General features: G+C 38.9%; 1 protein-coding gene across 5 annotated transcripts; it reads left to right on the forward strand.

Moving 5' to 3' along the window:
- The first annotated feature begins 79 nt into the window (after nt 1-79).
- On the forward strand, nt 80-25,788 carry LOC108665180. 5 transcript variants are annotated; one of them, XM_047881878.1, is made up of 11 exons: nt 80-275; nt 3,788-3,989; nt 4,533-4,685; nt 6,709-6,792; nt 8,857-8,950; nt 11,368-11,489; nt 12,606-12,660; nt 14,576-15,412; nt 17,472-17,537; nt 18,304-18,321; nt 22,768-25,788. In XM_047881878.1, the coding sequence occupies exons 1-11, from the start codon at nt 121-123 to the stop codon at nt 23,640-23,642; spliced, it is 2,661 nt and encodes an 886-aa protein (XP_047737834.1). In that variant the 5' UTR covers nt 80-120; the 3' UTR covers nt 23,643-25,788. The 5 variants fall into 5 exon arrangements, with proteins under 5 accessions (XP_047737834.1, XP_018007400.2, XP_047737837.1 ...); XM_018151911.2 differs by lacking the exon at nt 18,304-18,321; XM_047881881.1 differs by lacking the exon at nt 14,576-15,412.

Consider the following 25,788-nt stretch of genomic DNA (forward strand, 5'->3'; position numbering starts at 1 on the left):
ATACAAATCGAACAAATTGTTTGTGTGGCAGCGCATCGGTAACTACGGTCTACGGTCGTTCGCTGTGCGAGACGTAAACATTGACACTTGACAGTGCCGCGCTGAATCAGTTAGCTAATTATGTTTAGAAGAACAAATGGCAGGCCTCCAATTTATCTTATTGGGGGTTTGGCTATTAGCGTGTTGTTTTTGACGATTAGTTATTGGAACTTGAACACACAAAACAATGATGTTCTGCAGTCACTGGAGAAAATGCAGGCTAGTCTGAAGATCGGGTGAGTGCCAGACTGCCAGTCTGCCAGAGCAACAGCCAACTACTTGAACTAGGTAGCCTAACAGGATTCTAAACAGTGAATGCTTATTGCTTAGTAAAGCAAACTAATTATTGCAATATGTAATTTATTGAGTACTGTTTATCCTTGATTTGAAGGACACTTATTCAGGTTAGTCAATGTCTGATTGTCATCATGTCATGTCCAACTTCAAACTTTCCAAGATTGAGAAAAAAAATGAAGAAATAAAATTCAAGTTTTCCATGTGGATCTGGAGTCCTGGACCATATGCTTTTACTTAAAAATCTTTTATAGCAATTATTTTGTTTTAGTAATAATTAATTATTAGCTAGCTTACCTAGCTATCTATAAACTATATTATGGAAAACTTGCTGCTCCAAAAATAGTAATAAATCTCTTATTGAAGGTTTGTGGCCAGTGGCCACTGGCCTGGGTACTGGCGAGCAGAAGGGAAAAATGTCTACCATGTAGCAAATAGGTACCAGTGTCCAGTTCCAGTAATAGTACAACATAAGTTGGCAATCAGCAGCTAGGGTAAACGCAGTATATTCCGTCACATTAAGGATGCATTGAGAAATGAAAAACTATAAAAAATAACCGTATGCATTACTCAAGTTCTGTTTGCTTTATGTGACTCTCAAAACACCGCACTATGTGTCAGCAACAACGAAACGTCACAAAATGTTGCCATATTTATTTAAAGCCTTTAGAATGGAAACCTACCAAATCCCTATATTCCATCACTGTGTGTGGCAATATTTGGCACGTGGTGAGGCATATTCTGTCCGCGCTTCAAATTCTACTGATACGTAATGCTGTCATCCACGTGTTCGAATTCCGTTCCCTGTGTGAGCTGTATTGGAATACAACACGGCTTTGAATTAGAACACTAATGAATATTGAACACTACTTAATTATGCTTTTAATTAACAACTTTTAAGCTTTGAATTAAGCAAATTTTAATTTTTGTAGACAGCTTGGAACGATCTGTGTGTGTCAAATTCAAGTTGTGACGGAATTAGTTTTCATGTGTCTAAATCCATTTCTCAACTTAATCATCTATTAATTTATTTACCACTTGAAATCAGCAAATACAAGTATACTTAGAGGATTCCTAATATATTCACAGACGTATTTAAAAGTCTCAAACCATAATATTCTTCCTATACAAACAGTTATTCACTATTTGGTAGAGCAAGGTCAACTCTCAAATTTGACACATTTTTTTATTATCTCACTGGGTAGCGTGCATCGTCTCTCTTTGGATCTCAATATTTTCCTGCTAGATGGCCAAGACCTAGTGTTTTGGCAGTAGTTTGACACGCAAATGTATGACGTCACCATTTCAACCGTCAACGAACGCATGGAACTAAAACAAAGCTTAATATAAAGGAAAAACTAAAGAGTTGACGGCATTACCCACGATGTCGGAATATACCACGTTTACCCTACTGCACTTGACTTGCCACTAGTCAACAAAAACCATGTCATGCTACTGACCAAAATTTCAATTTGTTGGGATTTGATTGTCATATAATAATTGAAAAGCATTTATGATTGCACTAGATAGTTGTGGCTCAGTTTTGTTAACAAAATGAATTGTTTCTTAATTCTTATGAAGGCCAGACCCCAGTTCTGCCCAGTAACATAAGTGCTGTGGCACTGGCAAAGTTTGTCAAATTGATGGTACTTGAGAGTTGAGAAGATGAAGACAAGAAATAAATAATCATTGCTGAGTCCAGGTGTTACAAGTAGTCAGCAGGTGACTTCTTCTTCGCCTTCAAACCCGCATCGAATCAATCAATTGATGTACTTGCTGCCCAATCTCATGGTTTGTACAAGGTCCCAGAAGGATTACTAGAATTTGAAACAAGAACCAACACCAGGGGCCACAGCTATAAACTAAAAAAACTGCGGTTCAACTTATCCACGCGACAACATTTCTTCTTGCTTCGAGTCACTGACATGTGGAACAGCCTCCCTGAAGATATTGTTGATGCTCCAAGTATGAACGCGTTCAAGAACAGACTAGACAAGGCCATGCATGAGCATATGTTCAGTCTTAAAATGCCTCGTACCCTACGGAACAACTGATATCTTCCGTCCGTAAGGCCAGTCTAGTCAAGAAAAGTACTAGAATCGGCGACAGGCCTATCCAGGCCTATTTATTTAATGCCTAAGATACTATACTATACTGCTATACTATACTAATCCATAATATTGGGCAGGCCGCAGAATTTTCCAGAAATTGCAATCAAAAATGTATCCTATTTCTTATTATTCTGAAGCAAATTAGAAAAGGGCCATATAATGGGCAAAATTGACTGCAAGCATGGAAATTTTTATCTCATTTTTTATTTGTTTTATAAATATTGTGATGCCATAATGCATCTTTGATGTCTATAAAGTAAGTTAGAGAACATTGTAATAATTATATCACACTACTCTATAATGGGCTGACAAGGAATTTAAAAGCAAAGAAAATGTCAAGCAAATTCACCCTATCAATATTGAAATATCAATATGGTGAATTTGCTTGGCGCTTTCTTTGCTTTTAAATTCATTGTGAACTTGCAATATAAGCAGACTGATAATATAAGTACTTATAATGGGTTAGGTTTTTTCATGAATCAAATAAAATAAGTTCTTTTTTAAATAAGATCAGCACTATATAAAACATATCTAAGGGGTTTGATCTTTTTTTAAATCTCAGCCTGTTATTACTAATTTCAAGATCATAGTTTATTTCAAGAGCAAAAATTTGAAGTGCTTGCAGCACAAAAGTTTATGAGCTATGAGCTCATAAATTATGCTGCTTGATTTTTGGCTTTCAAAAATATAAAAATACATTAAAAAAAATTCTTTTTACTCCATAAACTCCTTTTATGGACTTTTGAGATACTCCTGACACTAAATAATGACATCATCATCAATCATGAAGGCGTGATAAGAATAGTCTTGGTGAATTTGATTTGAAAATTGCATGTATTTTTAGGACCAATGAGTTTTTTTACAGATTGACTTGGACCATTGACAGGGTTCTTAGATTGTTTGACATTAAGAAAAGAAAACCTTATACTCACAAAGTTTTTGCCTTGAAAAATTTGCGCTGATGGGCCTTGAAGTACTATGAGATAATTTACAAATGCAATAAAGAGATATAATTTATAGATTTACTGTGTGACTATTTGTCACATAGTAAATCCACGTCACAATGTTTTACAGTATCTATTATGGAACTGCAAAACTGTACCTGACAGCAGTAAATCCATGTCACCATGTTTTACAGTACCGGTATCTATTATGGAACTGCAAAACTGTACCTAACAGCAGTAAATCCATGTCACCATGTTTTACAGTACCGGTATCTATTATGGAACTGCAAAACTGTACCTAACAGCAGTAAATCCATGTCACCATGTTTTACAGTATCTATTATGGAACTGCAAAACTGTACCTAACAGCCTAAAATTTACATGTATCTCATGTTTCAGTGAGATCAAGATTGAACAAAGTGAGAAGAAAGCAGCAGCTCTTCAAGATCAGCTGCGTGAGTCCAAAGATCAGAATGAACAACAAGAAAACAAACTCATCCTTCAGGAGCAAGAAATAAAAAATTTCAACAGTGATTTAAGGAAAAGGGAGTATGAAATTTCATCATTAAGAGATGAAGCTGAAGGTCTGCAAGGCAAACTAGTAAGTTTATCAATCACAAGAAAATATCCTGTCACATTAAACTTCTAAGAATATCTATCAAAATCATTAATTTTGAAATTATACAATTTGCTAATATAGATCATCTTATGTAAAGGGCATGGCTTACGCATCAGTATGCTATTCATTTGCTGTCAACGATCAAAATATTTTCGAAGCTGACCTATGAGCAAAATACCAATTATCAAGGCGGCAATGCAGGGCACGCCCTATATAGGCATGCTTCAAAGAACCTTTCAAAGCTGAATTTTTAACAGTTAGTGTAGATAGCCAACTCTTGTTCTTTGTTCTTCCTTCAGAAATATAAATAATAATGCATGTTTTTCTGATGAAAATAAATAATGTCTAGATGGAACATGAATTAAAAATTGCCACCCAACATACTAAATTCATATATGTATATAGTACACTTCATGAAGATTCCTAATTAATTGTAATTAATTGAATAAATATTTACAGTGGTTAGTAGCTGTCTAGTGAAACAATTTATGATCAGATAAAAATTTTTTCCATTTTTCATTGTAGAGAGAAGCTGACATCAGAATTGGAGACTGCGAGTCTGAAAGTGGGAGGCTCACCCGAGAAAATGATCTGCTCATATCCCAGCGTGATGACGCAGTGTCAGCTCTTGGCAAACGTGATGAGCAGATTATTGAGCTCAACAGAAAGCTGCAGATGGTTAGTATGAAATATATGCATAACTTTTAGAGAGCAAGAGCAATTTTCAATTTGACTGCACATATTGAGCAGATGAGCACCACCCTACATGTTCATTCTAGAAGTTTTTATTTCTATTCTTCTTCTTCTACTTCTTTGCTCTTCACAATTGAACCTTGATGCTTCTTGAAGCAAATTCTTGATGTTCAATAAATTTACTCCAGCCCCTAAACATAGCTAGGCTTTCTTAACATAAATTTTCACTACGCAGCTTTGGTGTAGATACATAAGAAATTTTAGGAAGGAAACAATCCTCCATGCTTTGTTTTTTCTTAGGCAAATAATTCATATTAACAATTCAAGGTAGTTTACCGTGTGTACCGGTATTGCTCGTTTCAGAGGCAATTGCGTGCAATATTATGGGTATTCTCATTCTTTGTGTTCCTGCTGAGTAAATACATAGCTCATGGTGTGTGGATCCCTGGTGAAAGAGTAGGCACTTTTTGTAGATTTAACAAGGAAATGAAATCAATGAAAGGATCAAGTCTGGATATGCATGAGTTCTCCTTTTGTGTGTTGCTTTGTGTGCCAATTAATGTTCACACTTGAAAATATTAACTTATTTTTCTCGATATTGAAAGTCACTAATATTTTTCAACTGCATGATAAGAGGGCTGTCACCTGGTTTGTTTGCAGATAACTTCAGTAATACAACCTACAGTTAACAATTTATTGTTCTCAGATTTGTTCAGTTTTATTGCCTCAGATGATCATTCTTTTCACAAAATGATCACTTTTTTTAAAGATCTTAGAAATGTTATTATTTCCTTATTAATTGATAATTTATTAACTACATCTCTCATAATTTTAGTGATACCATCACACATTCCTGCATTTTGATTATAAAACACTTTATTTTTTGACTGAAATTTCCATGAAATCTTTCAACACATGAAATTTTGAAAACATTTTTGTAGCCACTACTTGCCTTAGGGCTTAGAGTACATATACAAAATCTCTTGACAACATTAATTTGGCCTAGTAAAGGTTTCAAATACTGAAATAATGCTTCCCTTCTCTGTAAATTACTCAGATGACAGTTCACTCATATTATTTGAATAGCATTTTGTTACCTCACTCAAAGTATGCAAGTAACACTTCACTACTCTATTTGGATTACACTTTAATAGTACTTCACTTCTCTCAAAGTGCTCAAGTAGCATTCCATTTATCCCTTCAATTATGATAGTAATTGTAAAGTTTTCTCAACTACTCCTTGAAGCCTTTTAATAGCAATAGCTTCTTCTGTCAAAGTGTTATAGTGACTCTACAGGTCTTCCTTTATAATGGGTACTGTTTATAATGAGTGAAGAGGTGAGTTATTTGATTTCCTTTACAATTTATAGGGTTATTATTGATATGGCCTGCAGTTTTATAACCACACTTTGCTTCTGCACTTGTTCACTTCACTTTGACTTGATTTTACGCAATATTCAGTTGTTTAAAATTTGATTTTGCACATTCACTCAATGAATTGAGCTGATATTTTTTCAGGGATTATGGTGGTCTTAACTCTTAACAAACATAAGCAAATACTCAACCACTAATGGTTGTTCATGTATTAAGCTGCTTGTCTGAGTGTGTTTGACCAAAATCATCACTGACATTTACATAATCCTAGTGTGCAGTGGCAAAGAGGTAGAGATTGTGAGCACTGGCAACATTAATTCCCAGAAAATTTAGGAGACAACTAATCTCTAGCAGTAGGTAACAAGCTGTTAAATTCTCCATGTATTAAAATAACACTCCACAACTTTTCTTGAAAATTTTAAGAAACATCCCCTCCAATTATTATAATAATAATCCTCTACTCCCCTTAAAGTTTGCTAATAATACTCAATTACCTGCCTTAAAATTCTCAACTAACTTGATTGTTGTCACAAAATCATCTACTACACATTGAGTGTTGCTTGCACGATAGATCATCATACAAGAGATAAGTGGCCGCACAACTTCACAAGTGCCAGTATTATGATCATTGCAGGAGCGTGAGTGCAACAAGCAGCTTGATGCTAACTTGAGCGCTATGAACAGGCAGCTCGCCTCCTCCTCTGCCCGCTTATCCCAGGTAGCTTGGCTTGGATGTCTTTCATGTCAGACAGGAGGCATCATCCTTTAAAACCTTGTCATATTCACGAGTTTCTAAATTTTTAATTGACTAGAGGTGTAGAAACAGTTAATATTGAAGATAAGTGGATTAGTGCATGGTTTTTAGCATGGTAGTTTATGTATGAGATAAAACCCTTGTGTTCAAACCTGCATCAGAGCAGAAGATTGTCGTATGATGGAAATTAAAGAGAATAGGAAGTGCCAGGTAAATTCAGCATACATGCACAGGAGATATTTTGAGACTATACCTTGAAGTGGACTTTGTTAAAATATTTACATCAAAAGTGCTAATAATTTAATTCACTTTATTTTCTGTTGGAAAATTTTAATACTCTTTAGTCTGCTACTGAGCATTCAATAAACCAAAATTTAAAGGTTTATTTAAATATAGTTTATATAGACCATTGTGCATGGTTCAACAACCACTTGTTCTACTGATCAAATGTATGTTGCATCTGATTTTATGTATATCAATGCCTGTACACAATTGGAGTAGAATGCTGGATTTTACACATTCTTCTGCCCAGTTGTATAGTCTAGCTTGTAATGCTTAGAAAAAGCATAATTTTCTCAGAATTTTTGAGCTGCCTTTGGGTTCCATTCAACGTCAAGTGTACCAAAATGTTTGTCTTCAACATACTTGACCAATGTATGTCACTGGAGTGTGGATTGTGTGCTAGTAGTAGTTCCCTTTTAGATTTGTGAATATTTTTACAGTAATTGTTGGGCTTGGTGGAGTGAGGGGAACTTTTCAGTAGACTACAAAAATATGAGCTGGGTCAAGTCCAGAAAAGAACTAGACAAGCTCAAAATATGTTCATTAACATGCCTTCCATGAACTTCAGAGTTTTTAATATGGCCGGATACATACCACTTACTAATTTACAACTGACTTTATTAATGATGTTTATTGAAAATTATAATAATAATTTTCAGTTGAAACCTGTTCAAGAAATTTGAAGCAAATCTCTTCTTCTTGGTATCTTCATGCTTTGTTATGTACAACAATTCTTAGATCAGTGTTGCTTCTTTATTTTTGTGTGGCCTGACTGCATAGGACCTTTTGTTTTTGTCCACATTGCTCAATATTTTTCCATGTAATGCATATGGAGATGTGCACCTTATTTATGTGAACCTTATGACCCATTTATTAAATACTAATTTTGAATACTCAGCTTTATAAATATTTTGAAATACTACTGACAGTTACTGTAGTTGCATATGCAGTTTATAATGTTTTCTAAATGCTCTATAATAGGTTGTTTTAGCAGGCATATATTTTTATCTTCAATTTTTGTCATCTTGAATGTTGTTATACTTCTTTGTGATGGAGATTTCTTCTTAATCTTTTTTATGTCAGTGGCTCCTATGATCATTCGAATGTTTCAGAAATTAATGAGTGAAATTTGATTTTCCTGTTTCAAAAAAATGTTTTTAGTTATTAATGATCGTGCAATATAATAAACAATGGAGATGGTCCACACAAGAGCTGTTACTTATATTTAAATGCAGTTATGCAAATAATATATATTCTTAAATGCGGCTCCACCCAAATAAGTAGACATTGTATTTTGCTTCCTGTCTGGTCCGTGATTTTAGTGTATTCATATGCTTATGTTAATGTGTCTCTAATGTAGTTCCTATTTCTTGTAGATAGTAGAAATGGCCTGATTGAAGATCACACCAAATGTCTATGCTACATAAACTTGTAATAAATCTTTATATCATGGATAAGATGGAGACAGTTTATCAGTTGCACCTTAAGCATGATGGTTTAGTGGTCACTTAAGAATTAATTTATGATGTTAGTGAAATTAGAGACTAGGTCCTTAACCTGGAAGTTGTCTTTGTGTGTGATATTAGGGCAGCATTTTAAGCCTCCACATCCAAATATTTTCTGTGCCATGTGCTACCAAGGTCTTCATTTTCCTAATTAAATTTATTTCTGTATTTTGTAACTGTATTACATACATACTGTAACTATATTGTGGTCTTTAATGTGTTAAATATTATTTACCTACAGCTGCAAGAAAGGAATGGCAGACAAGAGCCACAACTCCAGCAGGAAGGGCATGTACCCAAGGTAGCTGTGGACAACCGACACAACTCTGACACAGGCGAGTCTTGCTTATTGTTCCATCGCTGCAACTGTGTCACGTCCAAAATGTTGTGATTTTGTAAAGTTGATTTTGTAAGGTTATAACTAAACTGTAATGAATTTATAATGTTATAATTATAACCAAACTGTAATGATTTTATAAAGTTGATTTTGTAAGGTTATAACCAAAATGTAATGATTTTATAAAGTTGATTTAAAAAGTTATAACCAAACTGTAATGATTTTATAAAGTTAAGTTATTCCTAACTCAGAGTTATTCTTGAGTCCTATTGATGCATATTTGTGGCATTCAAACTAACTAGTTACTAGTTGATCCCTCTTATTCCTGAATTTATTGATCAAACACAGGCTTGTAAAAAGTAATGAATATTAACCACAATGAATGAAACTAACGCAAAATCTTCGTGCAACTTTCAGGCACACCTAAAATAAATTGCTTCTATAGGTCCGTCAATACTGTAGTGCATAATACAACAAGAAGTAAGATACCACAGCAACTCTGATACTCTTATGTTCATGAAGATACTGGATAATTTTTGTTCTGCATCGTCCTATATTATGATGTATTAATGATTCTAATATTTATTTTGCTTTCAATATTACATGCACCAAGTTCAATGTCCTTGTATGTGTGGGTAACATGCATGTTCAATTATCTTTACTTTGATTTCAATGCTTGGGCTGATTGTTGCCTTTATATATAATAAGGGATGCTTTGTAAGTTTTTGATTTTAATTTCAATTTGTTGATTGTTGAATTAATTTTTGTTTGTTTTTAATTAATTAGCAAAATTATTTTTTTTAAATTAACAAAAATATTAATTTGAAAATTTTGTAAAATAATTGAACCGGGCTCATATTATAAAAACTTATGACCAGTGGGCATAGCCTGAAAAGCCATCAGTGATCAGCTGATGGAGTTTTGAGTTCATAACTGTCCATTGTGACATTGCTTACGACATTCAATTTTGGCCCGGCCTTCAAAAACTGTTATCAGATTTAATAAATTTCTGTTGCCATTGCAAGTAAACGAAAGTTATTTGCTAGTTTTGCGTCGCTGCTATATGGATTTTTCTGTTGGAGCTCAAAGATCTCAGACATGTCGGGGGATTGTGTTGATCATTAATTTCACCTCTTGTGCTGGCTACGGTAGGTTCGTTTTTAGGCTTCATAGTGGCTCTGCAATAGTGAATGTGTGACTCTCTGTGTCGTTTTATTTTAGTAAAATTCTTGTCAAGAACCCTGCTGGTATGAACAATCGCTGTAAATGATGATCTTTTGTGGTCATATGAATACTTCGAGCATAAACAGTGACTACACGCGTTCAGAATAGATTATATGCAAGGTATAGCACGACGCAGCTATAGGACATAGACAGGAACTACATAACTGGGTGTCGGCATACAGAGAGGCTGGGTCGGGGCCAGTTACCGGTGCTGCAGGACCTCTACAAAGTGCAGGCTAAAGTGCCGGGCATGCAGGGCATCGTTCGCCGCCCTCTGCCCACTATCATACGTGATCCTCCTGACGCGCCTAGACCTAAGCCGCGATACTCCTTGACCGGTCATATAGGTAGGCTTTGTTATCTCTTCACTTAGGTAGGCATTGTTATCACTTGACTTAGGCAGGCATTTGCTATCACTTCACTGTGGCATTGTTATCAGTTCATACTAGCATTGTTAACAGTTCAGTTCGGAAGGTATTGTTATCAGTTCAGTTCGGTAGGCCACGTTATCACTGCTCTCAGGTAGGCATTGTTATCAGTTAAGTTCAGTGTGCGGTGTTATCACTGCTCTTAGTAGGCATTGTTATCACAGTATTTAGGTAAGCAATGATATCGTTCAGCCACATTACTGAGACATAAGTATGATCTTACTTTTTGACATGGTTGTCAGTGATCCTCAATTCACAAACTTTTTCACTCAAACAAAATACTTTAAACTATTGCAACCACGGGAGCTTTAGTTTATAATGCTTGAAAATCCTAATATATTTATGTACATTATGTTATTTTTGTAAATACATTTATGCATGCAAGCTAGTTTACCAAAACCTGACGAGATTTTGGGAGTCCCAGGCTTTCGGGAAGGATTATGTTGGAATCATCAGCTGAGAACCCTTTATGCCCCTTATGTCGTGTGCAGCTTTCTGGTTTCCCTGCCTCGTACAGTTGTGTGTGGATTGTTGCTCACTGTGTGTGTGTTGGTCATTGTGTGTGTTGTTTAGTTGTGCGTCTGTGTGCTGCTTTTGCTTTGCTATAATTTTGATTATCCAAACTTTTTTATTTCAAAGTAGAGTTCCATCAATCGAGCCATAGATTAATATACTTGTAAGCGAATTTCAGAAATGGTTGGTAAGGAATATTATGAATGACTTCAATATATGAATAATTATCTGAAAGTGGGCGGTTATTCAGGTGGAGGAGAAGTGGGAGAGGCAGGGCACGACGCAGGCCAGGAGGTTGGGGTGGTGGCGAGGCCTGAGGCTCCCGACGCTGCAGGTGGTGACCGTCAATCGGACGCAGCGCTCGAGGAAAAGGTTTGCTCTGTTGCCGCCTTAGCTGTAAGAGCTCTCTTCTAAACTCTCTTCTTGTTCTAAACTCTCTCATGTACACGTAACGGCCTAAGATAAGTGTCGACAGACGCAGCGCTCGATGAAAAGGTTTGCTCTGTTGCTGCCGTTGCGGCAACAGCTCTCTTCTAAACTCTCTTCTTGTTCTAAACTCTCTCAAGTACACGTAACGGCCTGAGATAAGTGTCGACATAAATACAAGTAGCAGGCTAAGTAGACTTTTTGGCCGATTTCTTGTCTGTGATTGAAAGGCTTATATTAAAAATCCTTCATTGACTGGGTTACGGAGTTTCAAACTCGCAAGTTTTTTTTCTTATAATGCGACTCATGACACACTGGCTGTTACATGTCGGCAAACAAGAAAATTTATTAGTTGTCTAATTAATTTTTTAATTTGCTAATGCGCTTCCAGATTTCATGCAGTATCTCGTGATAATGCTGGTATCCATAATACTTGGCTGATCTCATCATAACGTGTTTATGGACCATATGAGTCGCAGGCCCGTTTTCACTTTTTGTCAAGGAAAACCTAGGACGAGCTTTAGATCAGACAGCGGAGTGTGGTTACGGCTAGAGATCTGCTTGAAAGATTTACAGGCGAACCTAGAGAACACGTCTGAGATCGAATCCAAGATTAAAACTGAGACTCTCGAAATAAAAACATGCGAAAAAATCAACAAAAAAGGCTACCTTGACATAAACCTAGTGTTGATTAATAACTCTGCAGCTTTGAATCCTAACAATTTAAAGTTATCACGACTTCTCGTACACAAATATGCAAGCACTTCAATTATATTAGCTAACAGCAAAAACCTAGCGTTCTCTTTATTAACTGATTCCTATTTATACGAGAACGCGCCGTATACATGAGTTGCCCATACGATACTAACCTAGCGTCACATCAGCGACGTTAGGTTAGGTCGCAGTCAACCCAATATAGTAAGAAAAACTAGTATAGTCAGTATACTATATCTAGTTGATCCCTACCAATATTAAATGAGGAAATTTATGCACTATGTTTTTAATATTAACCGTGAGAAGCATGGTATTATTTCATTGTCCGTGATACAATTTGCTGAGCAGGACGGGAACGCCGTGAACGTGCTGCCCGCCCCCGTCCCCGGCGTCGGTGTCCCTGGTTCGTAAATGAAATTCGTGTGTCGTGTTCATTATTCGTGTGTCGTGTTCCGTCCACTCTCTCATACAATACAATCATCACCTCCTTCCTCACTTTATCTTCTGTTTTTTTTTCTGTTTGTTGAGCTTGGAGAGTATCTTCACGATTTTATCTCAGTTGTAAGAAAGATCTGTTAGAAAACACTTAATCTCAACGTACTGTTTCATTAGTACGAGCTATTTCTTTGTCTTTAGGTCGTGCCAAAACACAATATGTGTTTTGGCACGACATAAATGTGGGTATATATTCATGATTGACTTTCATGCATGACTGCGTGTAAATGTGGGACCGTCATGCTCTAGGAATATTTTTGTGGTCGTCCTCTTGCTCTTTCCAAGCTTGAGTTACTTCGTCTAAACATCAAATATACAGCTAAATAAATATATAGCAATTTTCTCTATACTACCATCAAGTGAGCGCATGAGCACTAAATTTACTCTAATTGTTACATTCGCACGTCACGCATGCGGTAACAGTTATATTTTTGTGCTATGTGCAACTATGCATGTTCTTCGTTATTGTGTTATGCCAGAAGCTTATCAGTTATAGCATGAAGTTTACTGCTTCAAGTTCATTTCATTAGAAATTGGCGTGTTGTTTCTCCACTATGGAATGATCCATCGTGGTGCAATGTCTCGCACACTCGCATTACAGATACGCTACTCGAATGTATGTGTACGGGACTTTCTTCATACGACCAAGGTTGGAAATTGCGAAAGAAAATAGATAGAGAATCGGAAGAAAAGTCTGTGCATTTCTCGCAACCAAATTGTAACGCTTGGTTTGTGTACCGCAAGGGTGGGAACATCAAGACTTATGACTGTATGTGTAAAGCTTTTATTTGGTTTCAAGCTCTCCATTTTCTGGATACTTTTGTCTCTTTCCCGGGTGTTGAAGGGCAGGAGCGTTCTGGTGTCATGGTAAATGTGTTGAAAAATAGTGTATTCTTCATCGAAAATTTATCTCCAGCTTTTATCAAGTTTCTTCACCTTTTGGCTGCGTTACTTTGCTAGCTACCGTATCTCAAGGTTTCGGAACACTTACCTCGAATGCAAAATATTAAAAAGTATAATCATTTTCTGACTTCTGCTGGATGAAATCAGTTTTTAAATGGGAATATCGTTTATCCGGAAGAAAAGTTCATAAGAAATTTCCCGATATAATCGTCCACACAACATAGCCTTCCTCACATTCCTTTGTGCTAAGAACATTTGTGTTTCTTTACCTGGTGTTTGGAAAGTGAACTTCAGCAAGAGATCACAACATTGGCCGAGTCTATGAGTAAAAATTGTCAGGATGTCGTCTACACGTTGTCTATTTATCCCAGGATGTATACACGATGAATAAACTTGAGATGAATGGCGAATGCGGTAAAATTTATGTCTTTCATATGAAGCTTGACGGCCTGTCTTGCCCGCCGCTGTCTGCTTGGTGGTGGTGGCGGTGATGGGGTGGTGGTGGTGGTAGTGGTGTAGGTGGTGGCAGTGGTAGTGGTGGTAGTAGTGGTTCCCTTCCATCATGAGCGGCATCACGGCGCGGTATCCATTGTAAATATCTCATTCAACTAACCGGCTTTATTTCTGTTGAAATAAATGATGCTATCCATGTATGATAATTTGCGTACCTATAACTGAATTTCTCATGCCAATTGTTGAGAGTTCGTATGCAAACAGATATTTGATTGAATTCAGAGACTTTTTTTGTTTGAAAACTGCATTTGTTGTAAAATGCAACCAAGTTTTAGTTCGAAATAATGTAATTTCGTGACGGGATCACTACCGTATCAAAAAAGGATAGGTACGAAACATACCCTAGCACCCCATTTGTAGTTGTACGATCTCCGCGCTTGACCAAAATTTGAGTGGCTGTGTTGCAGTGTTAGGCAGTCAGCAGGACGCAGTTCTCCCCGCGCCCGGCGTGCGCAGTAGCAAGGCTTCTTCGCCTTCGCCTGCGTCGCCGTCATCACTTCAGCTCCCACACGCCGCTGCGGCCCCACAAGACGTGGCATTACTACAGCCCGTCAGCAGGAGCAGCACTCGAGGTGCCAATGCTCTCTTGCTGAACCCTCACTTGCCTCTGCAACAGAATGGTGGCTTCATCCCGCCCCCTCCCGGGGCCAAGCATGACCAAATCCATCTCCCTATTGAATCTTTGAGAATGGAAAACATGGGAAACCAGATGGTCATTGGCAGAAATTTTTTGAAAGCGGTACCTAATGTTCCCATTAATCGCACGTTGCCGTTACAATATCATGGTGTAGATCTTCCGTCTGATCTGCAACCTCCCGTTTACGAACCGCCGTTCGTCAACCGGCATTTTGAGCCGCTTCAGAGTTATGTCCATATACCACCTCGAACTTTTGACCACATGCCGCCTCAGGATAAGGAAGAACTTCAGCGCCTTGAGGAACTACACAAACTGCAGCGTGAACAGCAGCAACAATACGAACGTCATCAGCAGCATCGGTTACAGCAGCCACACGACGCCACCCAGAGCCGTGTTAACGAAAACTTTGGCCACTTGGACAACTTCGTTGCTATCGGCCAAGACCCAGATAAGAACGCCCGCAAACCGCTGCCTCGTGACGCCATAGATTTGAGTCTCTACCACAACAGGGCCGACTATCCTGAACTGCGTCAGGCAGTGTCGCTTCTGAGGGGCGACAGGCAAGGTCGAGCTGCCGACTTGACTGGCGGACGCCGAGTCTTGACAGGTGGGCTGACTTGACTGACTGTGACGATAACGACTTGCGGTGCCTGATTCGACTTGAGTGGCGGTGTCGAATTTTGACAAGCGCCGTGCCAGCCTAACAAGCCTCTGCTTGACGGCCGGTCTGGCTATCGAAAAATGTCTGATATTCCTATTTATAATCTTTAGATTATTTCAATAGGAGGGAAATATTCTTGCTGCAAACATTGTTATGTTTACTTTGGAGGATCCCACGCAAGGTCCGGTATTTGGATTTTTACATTACGCCCGGTAGACAGCCAGTACTTAAGAAACTACTGAGCGGCATTCCAAGTTGCACAATCTATACCTACTAATTCGCATATATTTTTTTAGCGTTTTTTGTGGGTGCTGCTTATTTTTTTACTTAATCGTATCTATTACCATGTTTGTTTTGAAGTTTTGTTGTGTCTTTTACGTCACTAGTTTATATTCCATAACATCGTAATATTCTTTCTCAAAAAACTTATAGATTTTTAAACTTTGTCCAAATTTCGAACTTGGTGTGTGAAGATTTTATCGAACTAACCCAAGAAGTTGATGTCGTCGTTGGAACTCTCACCGTTGCTTGCACCACCACGTCTTCGAGTTTTTGGTGGTGCTATTTGTTGTCGCCTCGTTTTGGAGTTTTGCGTATGTTCTGATATGGTGGTTCTGATATGGAACATAACCTTGTGTTCTAGTTAAACTTAAGGCTGTATTAGATATTTTCAAGTAATCACGGTGATCCCAAGTTTCAAGATGATCTCGAACTCGAGTTCAATAACAATTATTGTTGCCTGCATTATAGTTCAGTTTGAATCTTCGTGGATATTAATTGACAAATGAACGATATCTGGGTGTTGTTCAATTCTTCTGTTTCTGAAATTTATAAGCATTTACGTCGTTTGGAGTTTAATTCAAAGCCTTTCATTTTTGTTTTGCTGTGTGTCGTTATTTTGTGTGGATTTGAATTTTTGTTTGCAATCTTTTGGATCGGCTTTTTAGTGCCCGAAACAGATGTAATTTTTTTTCTGCAGTTCTAATCGTTCAACTCGCTTGATTAGCTGCGTAAATTTTGAATTCTATTTATCCTTTAATTGTATTGCTAGTTTATGCTTGCTGAGATATCCTCGAAGAGCGTTGTTCCCATTCGACCAACAAAACTGTTTTTCTAAAGAATTGAACTATTCGTGGGTTTCTTAACTTGAATAGTAATTTTCTGCAAAATGAAACGCGTATGTACCAATTATTTTGCAAATTGATCGCATGCTTGTGTAGTTTCTCCGTTGTGCACGATTCACACCTAACCTTGTCTATTGGTATGTAACAACTTAGAATTGTCTCCTCGTTTATGTGTTCATCATTATACCGTGAAAGGTTATGGGTTGCCTCTATCTTCGAGTCATATAATTGAGTAATGTTTATTAAATTTGGCTTGTAATCAATGGACAGATATGGTATTGTGTCAGCGACTCTCCGACGGCCCTCAATATAGGTAATTCATAGTTTGATAGTACGAGCATTCAAATCGGACCACTCATGATGTGCTCGCAATTAATTGACTTGTTTTGAGTTTTAGGGAAAATAAATGCTGCTATTATCGCCACAATCAATAGTTGGATCAATTTTTAGCAGTATACTGCAGCTTAATGATGATTGTGCCAGATGGTTTTTCCACTAAAATTGATATCGCGTCGCTCGGTTCACTAAGTGAGTTACGAGCCTGATACGAACATTTCGTTGTCCCGCGTTAGCAAATTTTATGGCAAAAATTTTAATTTTTTCTTTGGTTACATAAAATTTATAGGGAGCAAAGTAATGTCTCACAGTATCTTGTACGTGGATACGTAGTCGTTGCAATCGTTGATATTGTTCAACTCTTCTTTACGTGCCTAATACCGACAGCGCTGAATTGCATCGCTGCTCAGAAATAGGACAGTAGTTCATGATCGGTTCCTTGTTCGATGAAATATTTTAAGAGTTTCTTACAGTCTTTGATTAGTTTGGTACGGGCACTAAAGTAAAATGAAAGGCTTGTGTAATGTCAGACCCACGCATTACAGGCGGCGACAAGGCTCCGGCGCACCAGCCCCCCAACGATGTACTGCCTCCGCCTCCAGACTTCAGCGGTAAATACCTTAGCTGTTTACTGCCTCTTGTGTCCTTATAGAGTATCACGTTATGTTCAAAAAAGAAATTAAAACAATTAAGTCGTGTCTACATAATGCAGACTGCGTCTTGTGCTGACACTTTCGCCAATTACTGTTCGTATGTCTGTTAATGTATATCGTGCTGTTATCTAATAATTTTCGTTTTATGTTTAGAATAAATGGATGCACAGCTTTGAATTTTTTTTGCAAACTTGAGCCTCTGATTACTGCTTATGATCCTGAAGTTTCAAACTTGGACAGTTTTTCGCATCTTATAATTAAACAGAATTATGTAAAAAAATCACGTTTGATTCGATTTAAAAAACCGAATGTACGCGAATTAGATTAGCACAGAAGCAAAAATGACCTTAAACATTGTCTTTTAGTCTGATATGAAATTGTTACTTACACTATTGTTACTTACTCAATTTGCAACTGTATTCAATCAGTATTTTACTACCGAAATTTTAATTGTGTTACTTACACTTACAGTACGATAGTTGATAGTTTTCTCCGTATGAAAGCGTAAAAAGTATGTGTGCGTAGTAGGTATGTCTTTACGCACTTCTTACTTCTGAAGTTTATTCTTATAATTCGATATTTATGCCAGTTACCCGCACTAAACATGCCACTTTGTACTACGTTATCCTGTGAAGCTAAAATCATTATTTCATCGTAACTTGCTTGCGTGTAATGTTGCTGTAGCCAACCTCTAATGTGATGCCGTCTTATGCCTTACACGCAGCTGCTGGAAGAGCGCGAGGTGAGTGTAGACTAGCACTAGCAGGGTGCTGTAGCAGGGCGCTGTAGCAGGGTGATGTAGCAGGGTGCTGTAGCAGGGCACTGTAGCAGGGTGATGTAGCAGGGTGCTGTAGCAGGGTGCTGTAGCAGGGTGCTGTAGCAGGGTGCTGTAGCAGGGTGCTGTAGCAGGACTTGTCCCTGATCTTGACCTTGTCCCTGATCTTGACCTTGTCCCTGATCTTGACTTTGTCCCTGATCTTGACCTTATCCCTGATCTTGACCTTGCCCATGATCTTGACCTTGTCCTTGATATTGACCTTGTCCCTGATCTATGACGTTTACCTTGTCCCTGATCTTGATCAAGGCCTTGGTCATGTTCGGAACCTTGGCCTTGACTCCAGTCGGTTCATTGAACTAGGAAACTCCGTCCTGTTCGTCGTTTGTACAGTTCGCGACTTTCCGTTCTAGATCGACATCGCGCGATGGTAGTCGCAGCAAAGCATGGCAGAGACATGAATTCCAGGCTTAAAGCAGACAATATAGTGGGGGAGAGAAAAGGACTCATCATTGTCAAAGAAACGGCAAGGAATGGTGGTGACGACGAGCAAGGTGATGATGAAGATGAAGACGATGACTATGACGTAGTTCATGACTCAGAAATTCGACGCGGGAACTCTGAAAATGTTGTCAGAAGTGACGTAAATATTAGGCGTGGTGAAGACTACGTTGGTCACGACTCGTCGGTTCGACGAGACCAACCTTCCAACTCCAGGCGCCCAAACGATAGTGTCAGGGTGCAGGCTATGGTTGGACGGAAAGCGGACGCGATTAATAAGAAAAAATATGATGAGAATTCAAACTATTTTGGAAATGAAATAGATGAAAAAGACGAGGAGCTCCGGCGAATCAATTTTATGGCGCAAGAAAGAGCCCGGAGACTTCGAGAGCAAACGAAGAAAAGGGAAGAAGAATTGCTGAAGCTTCGCATGCGAAAACAGTTTTTGGTTGAAGCCAACAAGATTCAATCGCATCGACCTGCAATGAATGGTGTTGGGGATGAAAAGGTTGCAGACACTCGACATTCTGAAACGCGTAGAGAAAAAGTCAACGTGAAGAAACCCGGACATCTGTTGAAAAGAACCCATGCTTTGAACAACAACGAAATTCCCATCGATGACGACACTCACACTGCAGATCGCCATCAGGATAACGATGATGGAGACGATCGGTTTCCAGCGCGTAATGTCCCCGTGGGAAAGAATTTTGCAAATTTTCCAGGGTCGAATGACGATTCAAACTTTCTCATCAGGAATGGCGACCCTCCCGACCATATACTTGCGATGCGTCCTCAACACCAAACCCGCTACTCCCAGGACGGCATTGCAGAAAAAGTCCTTCCCGAGGGATTTGACTCCGTGGTTGCATCGCTCCGCAAGTCCCGCGACGGCAAGCGGAGCTTTGGTCGGAGGAACGTGCTTGGTGTTCCTGGAAATAATAAATCGAAGGCTATCTTGTCTACTCCGATGGAGTCTCAATCTCAACTTGTGGTCCACGATCAGAGCAACGTCCCTGTCAAAACAAACCTAACGTATCTTATTAAGGATAGTCGGGTGAAAGACGCGCCGCACATAGGAGAAAAGAAGCTGGGTTATGGCATTGATGTCCAAAGTGGAAATTTCAAACGGAATGCATCATCTCTTGCTTCTAAAATCTTAAAATTTGGTAACAAAGTAACGATATCGGCTTCTGAGACGCGAACGATTGAAAACCGCTTTCACAATCCTGCACAAAGTGACAACTCCAGTAAAGTAAATGAACTCGCAAAGGAACACGAAGTCCATGCCTCTACTTCTGTCCCATTCTTGAGTACCGAAAGCTTGCCAACTACGGAAAGTGAAGAGTCTCGTTGGCAACGGATTGAATACAATGGTTTGAATAGGGATGAAGAGAACGACACGCTTCAAAATCATTCGCCGGAAATTTCTAATCTGACCAGATCGCATCCATCCAGAAGCGGACAGAATTACGGCGCTGGGTCTGAGCCTGGAGGACTCTATCTTGTTCACAATGTCCCTCGAATGGACGATAACCGTGCTTATCAGCGAGACAAAAAGCCTGTGAGGTCTAGTAAATTTTTCTCCCCAGTCGGGACGCCTGAAAAGCGTTTCAAGTCTTCTCGTGCTCAAGGAAGTCGCAAAATAGGCGCCAAATCGCGAATTGAAAATCAGTCTTTGAAAGAATCTAGCCCTGTTAATCTGAGCGGTATTGTTCGTTCGAGGGAAGTTCTTCCTGCGGACAAATCTCGCCCAGTTAATCGAAGTGGAACTGTTCACCCGATTGAAAGCATGCCTACGGAAGAATCTCATCGAGTTAACCGGCGTGGAACTGTTCGTCCGATAGATCGTATGATATCTCGCCAAGAAACTAGCTCTGAAGATGTAAAGAAAAGCGTTGTTGCTGTTGCGGCATCTGCTTCTATCGGCCCTACTTTGAAGAAACGAGGCGAAGCGAATTCAAAGTCTCCATCGCAAATGACCCGCGACTTCAAGTCAGGTGCTGGCTCAGAAGTGCAGCTCGTTGACAAAAAGCTGGAACAAGCAGTACATGCACCCAGTCCCGAGGTTGCTATACGTCGAACAGAAAGGAAAGGTGAAAAGTCTAAATTTACCGGTGAAGCTGCAGACAAAGCAGGTGGAGATATGCAGCTGACGAAGAAGGTAAAGGAGATCGCTCTTCACTTCATTTGCACTGCACTCGTCAGCACTCAGCAGTTATTTGGAGTGTTACACTTGCTGGCTCGAGACTCATGTCAGCAGTTTATATTAAAGACGAACTGTAGATAAATCACTTCGCGTGGAACAGTATAATAACAAATATTTACAAATAATCTCGTATGTGCATTTTCATCAATAGAAGTGCATTCACTGAGTGTGAATAGTGAGTGTACCGTATGCTTCATGTCACACAGATTATAATGTGCTTGTGATTGGCTATACCCTGCATCTTCGTTTAAATGTCCACAAATGAAACCATGTTTCCCACGTGAGTATATTTGAACTTTTGTGTGTTTACCTTGTTGCAATTTCCCCGTGAAATCCGCCTGAAAAATGTGAATATTGCGCCCCGCCGTCTAACACAGGACGTGATGTCTCATGCGCGATATCCTTTGTGGTGGTCAACCTCGACTCTAGCGTGTGTTATATCTGTCACTCATCTGTGCTCTGTATGCCGCTCACGTGTGTTTTGTATACCACTCACGTGTGTTCTGTATACCACTCGCGCGTGTTCTGTATACCACTCACGTGTTTTCTGTATACCACTCGCGTGTGTTTTGTATACCACTCGCGTGTGTTTTGTATACCACCCTTGCTTCTTCCTAATGAATCTTTCTAAGTAAAGAGTGTCTTTATGTCTCCAAGCTCTTGACAGCTGACCATTTTTAAATTTTTTTACGAAATTCTGCTGTTCATTTATGGTTTGAACTTCTCTGTTCGCGCCTCCTATTGTTTACGTCTCTATCTCTGCATTTATGCAGAATTTTCGATGAACATCTCGAGTTTTTAGAACGTCTTTTTGTGATATGATGGTGCGAATTAAAAAAACTCATATAAGTAAGCTACCATTCACTAATCGGATATGGAATTAAATCCCTAAATTGTTTTAAATCCCACCACAACGAATTACCAGGATTGCCGTACAAATTTGAATAATATGTATATTTTGATGCCCACATTTCGATAGTCCTATTTTAAAATTCACTATTTGGTACTCGCATTTTGATAATCATGTTTTGATGGACATATTTTGGCGTTCGATGACGACGTTCAAATGAGGGTAGAATGCTGATGTATCATTCGCCATCTATTATTCACTGAATTAGTTACCGACGTTTTTTGCGCTCGTCTTTGTGTGGAAAGATTTGATGTGAGCCTTTCTTATTTGCATGATCCTATTTATGTTGATCGCATTTCCTCTTAGAAATATAATCCATATCGTCCTGGCACCGAACTTTGTACAATTTCATGTGTAACTCTCGCATATAAAGGCAATGCAATATCATAAATGTTTTTTGCAGTGATGTACTACACTATGAATAACAGCTCCTCTTATAATCAGGTTCAGCTATAGCCCTGCACTCCACGAATTTTTTAAATTGAGAGTGCCGGGTTACTGTCAGTTTAAAATCTTGTTGTAAAATCACCTATTGTTTTGGTTCTCATATGACAACGGTCAGATTTGAGGCTAGCGGCACGGACACGCTGGTGTCGCTCTCGCTGCTTTAATGTCATGTGTTAGCGTCAAGTGTGACGATGTTGATATAAGATACAAACAATGATGCTGGACATGACCGGCATCGTGTCACTGGTGATTTTTGACGTCATTTTTAACGATGTTGATATTTTTTATTGTGTTGCCGTCGTGTGATACCATGTTAGCGACTTGTGTGACGACGTTGATTTGTTTGCAGATAACTTGGACGCAGCAATAGACGAAGGGGAGCCGCTTGGAGACGACCCCCTGATGCCGGATCAGGACCCCGACGGAGGCGACGGCGCCCCCAACGATGAGGCGCTGCAGGACCACCGCCTGCACGAGGACCGCGTGCACGACGAGGCGCTCAACAGAGTGGCACGGGCCGCGGCACCTCGTAAGGACGGCGTCGGGCCTGACGAGGGCTCGAAGGGGATGATGGCTACCAGGGGCGGAGGTGGTTTGAGGAGCGGCAATGGGGCTAAGGATGAGAAAGGGTCGAGAGCTGGCAGCGAATTAGAGGCCGGTAATAATGTGAGGGATGATAACGCTTTAAGGGCTGTTCAAGGGGCTCAAAATTCGGGTGTTGAAGATGCTGGACACGATCTAAATAAAGCGTCGCTCGTAGACAAACTTGACCAAAATTTGAGAGGGGATAAGGAAGAAGACGATTTACAGGTGCAAGATTTAATTGGTGACCGCAAAGCAGCTGGCAATGAATTTTTCGCCAATGTTCAGGGCGCGTCTGTTGTAAAAGCCGCTGACGTTGGAGACGAGGCTGACGATGTCGTTGGTGAACGTCAGGTCATCGAGGACGCTGCTGTCGACGATGAACCTGAACTTGGGGCCGATGAAGAAAGAGTGGACGGGTTTGGGAACAAATTAGGGAAAGAGAGTTTTGTGGACGGTGCAGGGGATGTCATCAATAAGGACAAAGGGCGGGCTGGTGATGTGGACTACCACCTTCAGGAGAACGTCGGGGAGAGCCCCAACTTGGGGGAAAGTTTGAACGCCCCTGAAGGGGAGGAAGAAGAGGGGGATTTTAAGCTCGAGCCTCGGAGGGAGGATGTCCCTATTAGAATATCTGCGTGATCAAATATATAATTATATGATAAGTTATTTCTTACTCGCTTACGAAGTCCAATGTTTAGCTTCATCGTTGTGGAACATTAGACAACTCGTACCTTTACTGTACATTAATCTAATGAATTTCAGTGTTATAAATATGTTGGAAATTAGAGTATACAAGATCAATATTGCGGAGGCAATTATGAGACTGTTGCTCTTGGATCTTCGCATAATGAGAGCCTATTTTTTTCTTATTATTTGCCTTGCTTTCGATCAATAGTCGCATACAAGTTTTTTTGCGTGTGTGAATATTGAAATGTTATGTTAAATTAAAAATACAAGATATGATTCAATTTTATATACGTAATATTTTATCGATGCACAAGAATTTAATATAAAAAATACAAATTTACAACAATATGAATAAATAATTTATGCAGATTCAATTATTTAAGAGCCGAACGCCTTCAGCACTGTGGACATGAATCCCTAAAACCTGAAAGCAGACCCACGACTTGTCTATTGGTCATAAATAAGAGCCGCTCTCTTATCATCAACGCTGCGGCTTCCTGACCAGTCGGCCTCACTGTTCATGATTGACCAGTAATTGCTATTGTTGTACTAGCGATTTTAAATTGCTTTGTTAGAGTCATTGGCGGTAATACCGTTCTTGTATTGAGTGAAGAAGAGCTTTCTACCCAATAATTAAACCGGTTCTATTAAAACTTTCATGAAATTAGTTGGGTCTTCACTAAAGTTTGAAATAACTAAAGATCACTTGTTAATGTTATGGGAAATTAATTTCGCATTTGCTTGAAATTAATTTTGCCTCTCAATATATTGTAAAATAAAGGTAGCAGTCTTTTGCTGCGTTACCGATGATCTTGGATCCTACCGCGACCTGTTTTAACGAGCACATCAAGGCGCCTTTGGTGCGAGTATTTTTACGCTTTTGCTTGCCTTTCAGTCTATGATTATAATATTCGTGCAATTGTTATCGGTGTGCCTGCCGGTATGGCAGTATGGCGGCCTGCTTTTATGGCTGCCATAGCAGTCGCTTGATTTCAATCCAGTTAATGTTTGTAGAGACCAGCAGCGTCTGCAGCAGATGCTACTGCTTCTGTGAGGTAAGCCGAGACATGCTCAGCTGCTCTCGCATTCTTTTCACCTTAAACCAGAAATCGAAACATGATGTTAAACTTAGAATTGAGGGAGCTTGTCAAGTTCTCGCACTTCAAATTCATTAACACATTTTCGTATGTTCGTCGGCTTTGAGCTTGGCGCAGGACATGTGTTGACAGCTAAATTATAAATGTTAATTGACAGCTACGAACACTAGATATTATTTCTGCAAGTCTTCACCTTCAGCTGTGTGCAAGATCGATGTTAATGCTCGAACTAATGTAACTATTATGTTCAATATTTAAACAATATCAATTTTTATAATGCAATTCACAAATTTTCTTGGTTTGCCTCCCATTATAAGCAATTAAATATTTGCTAATGTTATATCTACCTGAAGTGTCGATATTTGTTATGGTTGAGAGTGTGTGCGCTTCAATGTTTCTTAATTCTCATGAATAATTTTAACCTTCATTTCTGTATTGGTCTGTTATAGCAATGACCTCACTCGTGGTTGTGATACTTCAGAGTTTAGGAAATGAGCATCAGCTCTTATATTGTATTTATTAGATCGGTTACAATTGCAGTTGTAATATCTGTAGGAAAATTAATTTATTGTCCTGTGCATTATTTTTCTTATTTAAACATATTTCAGAATTTCTGTATTTTATACATCAATGAGTGATTTCGTTTGGAGAAATGTGAGTTTTTCGTAGCCAATTAGTTATTGTGGGCTGTGTTCGTGATATTGTGGAAGACACGTCATATGTTTTGTGTTTTTATTATTCAGGTATGAAAACCTTGTGATGAAAGTTTTTTATATGCCATTTATTGTTTAGTTTTGCTTGCCTACGCGTTGTTGCCAAGGTACGGAATGTCTTATTGGCTTAAGCTTATGTTTTCCTTGTGAACAAACACTAATTTTAATTATTCCTAAATGCGTACAAGTAATTTTCCCCATTGCTTACAAGCAACGCTAATTAAATCAATTCCATTATTTGCGCGATCATCGGCTAAATTTTTTTTTTTTTAGTTGAGGTTTTTTTTT

This window comes from Hyalella azteca, unplaced genomic scaffold, assembly GCF_000764305.2.
Source record: "Hyalella azteca isolate HAZT.00-mixed unplaced genomic scaffold, Hazt_2.0.2 contig9044, whole genome shotgun sequence".
Classification (NCBI taxonomy): Eukaryota; Metazoa; Arthropoda; class Malacostraca; order Amphipoda; family Hyalellidae; genus Hyalella; species Hyalella azteca.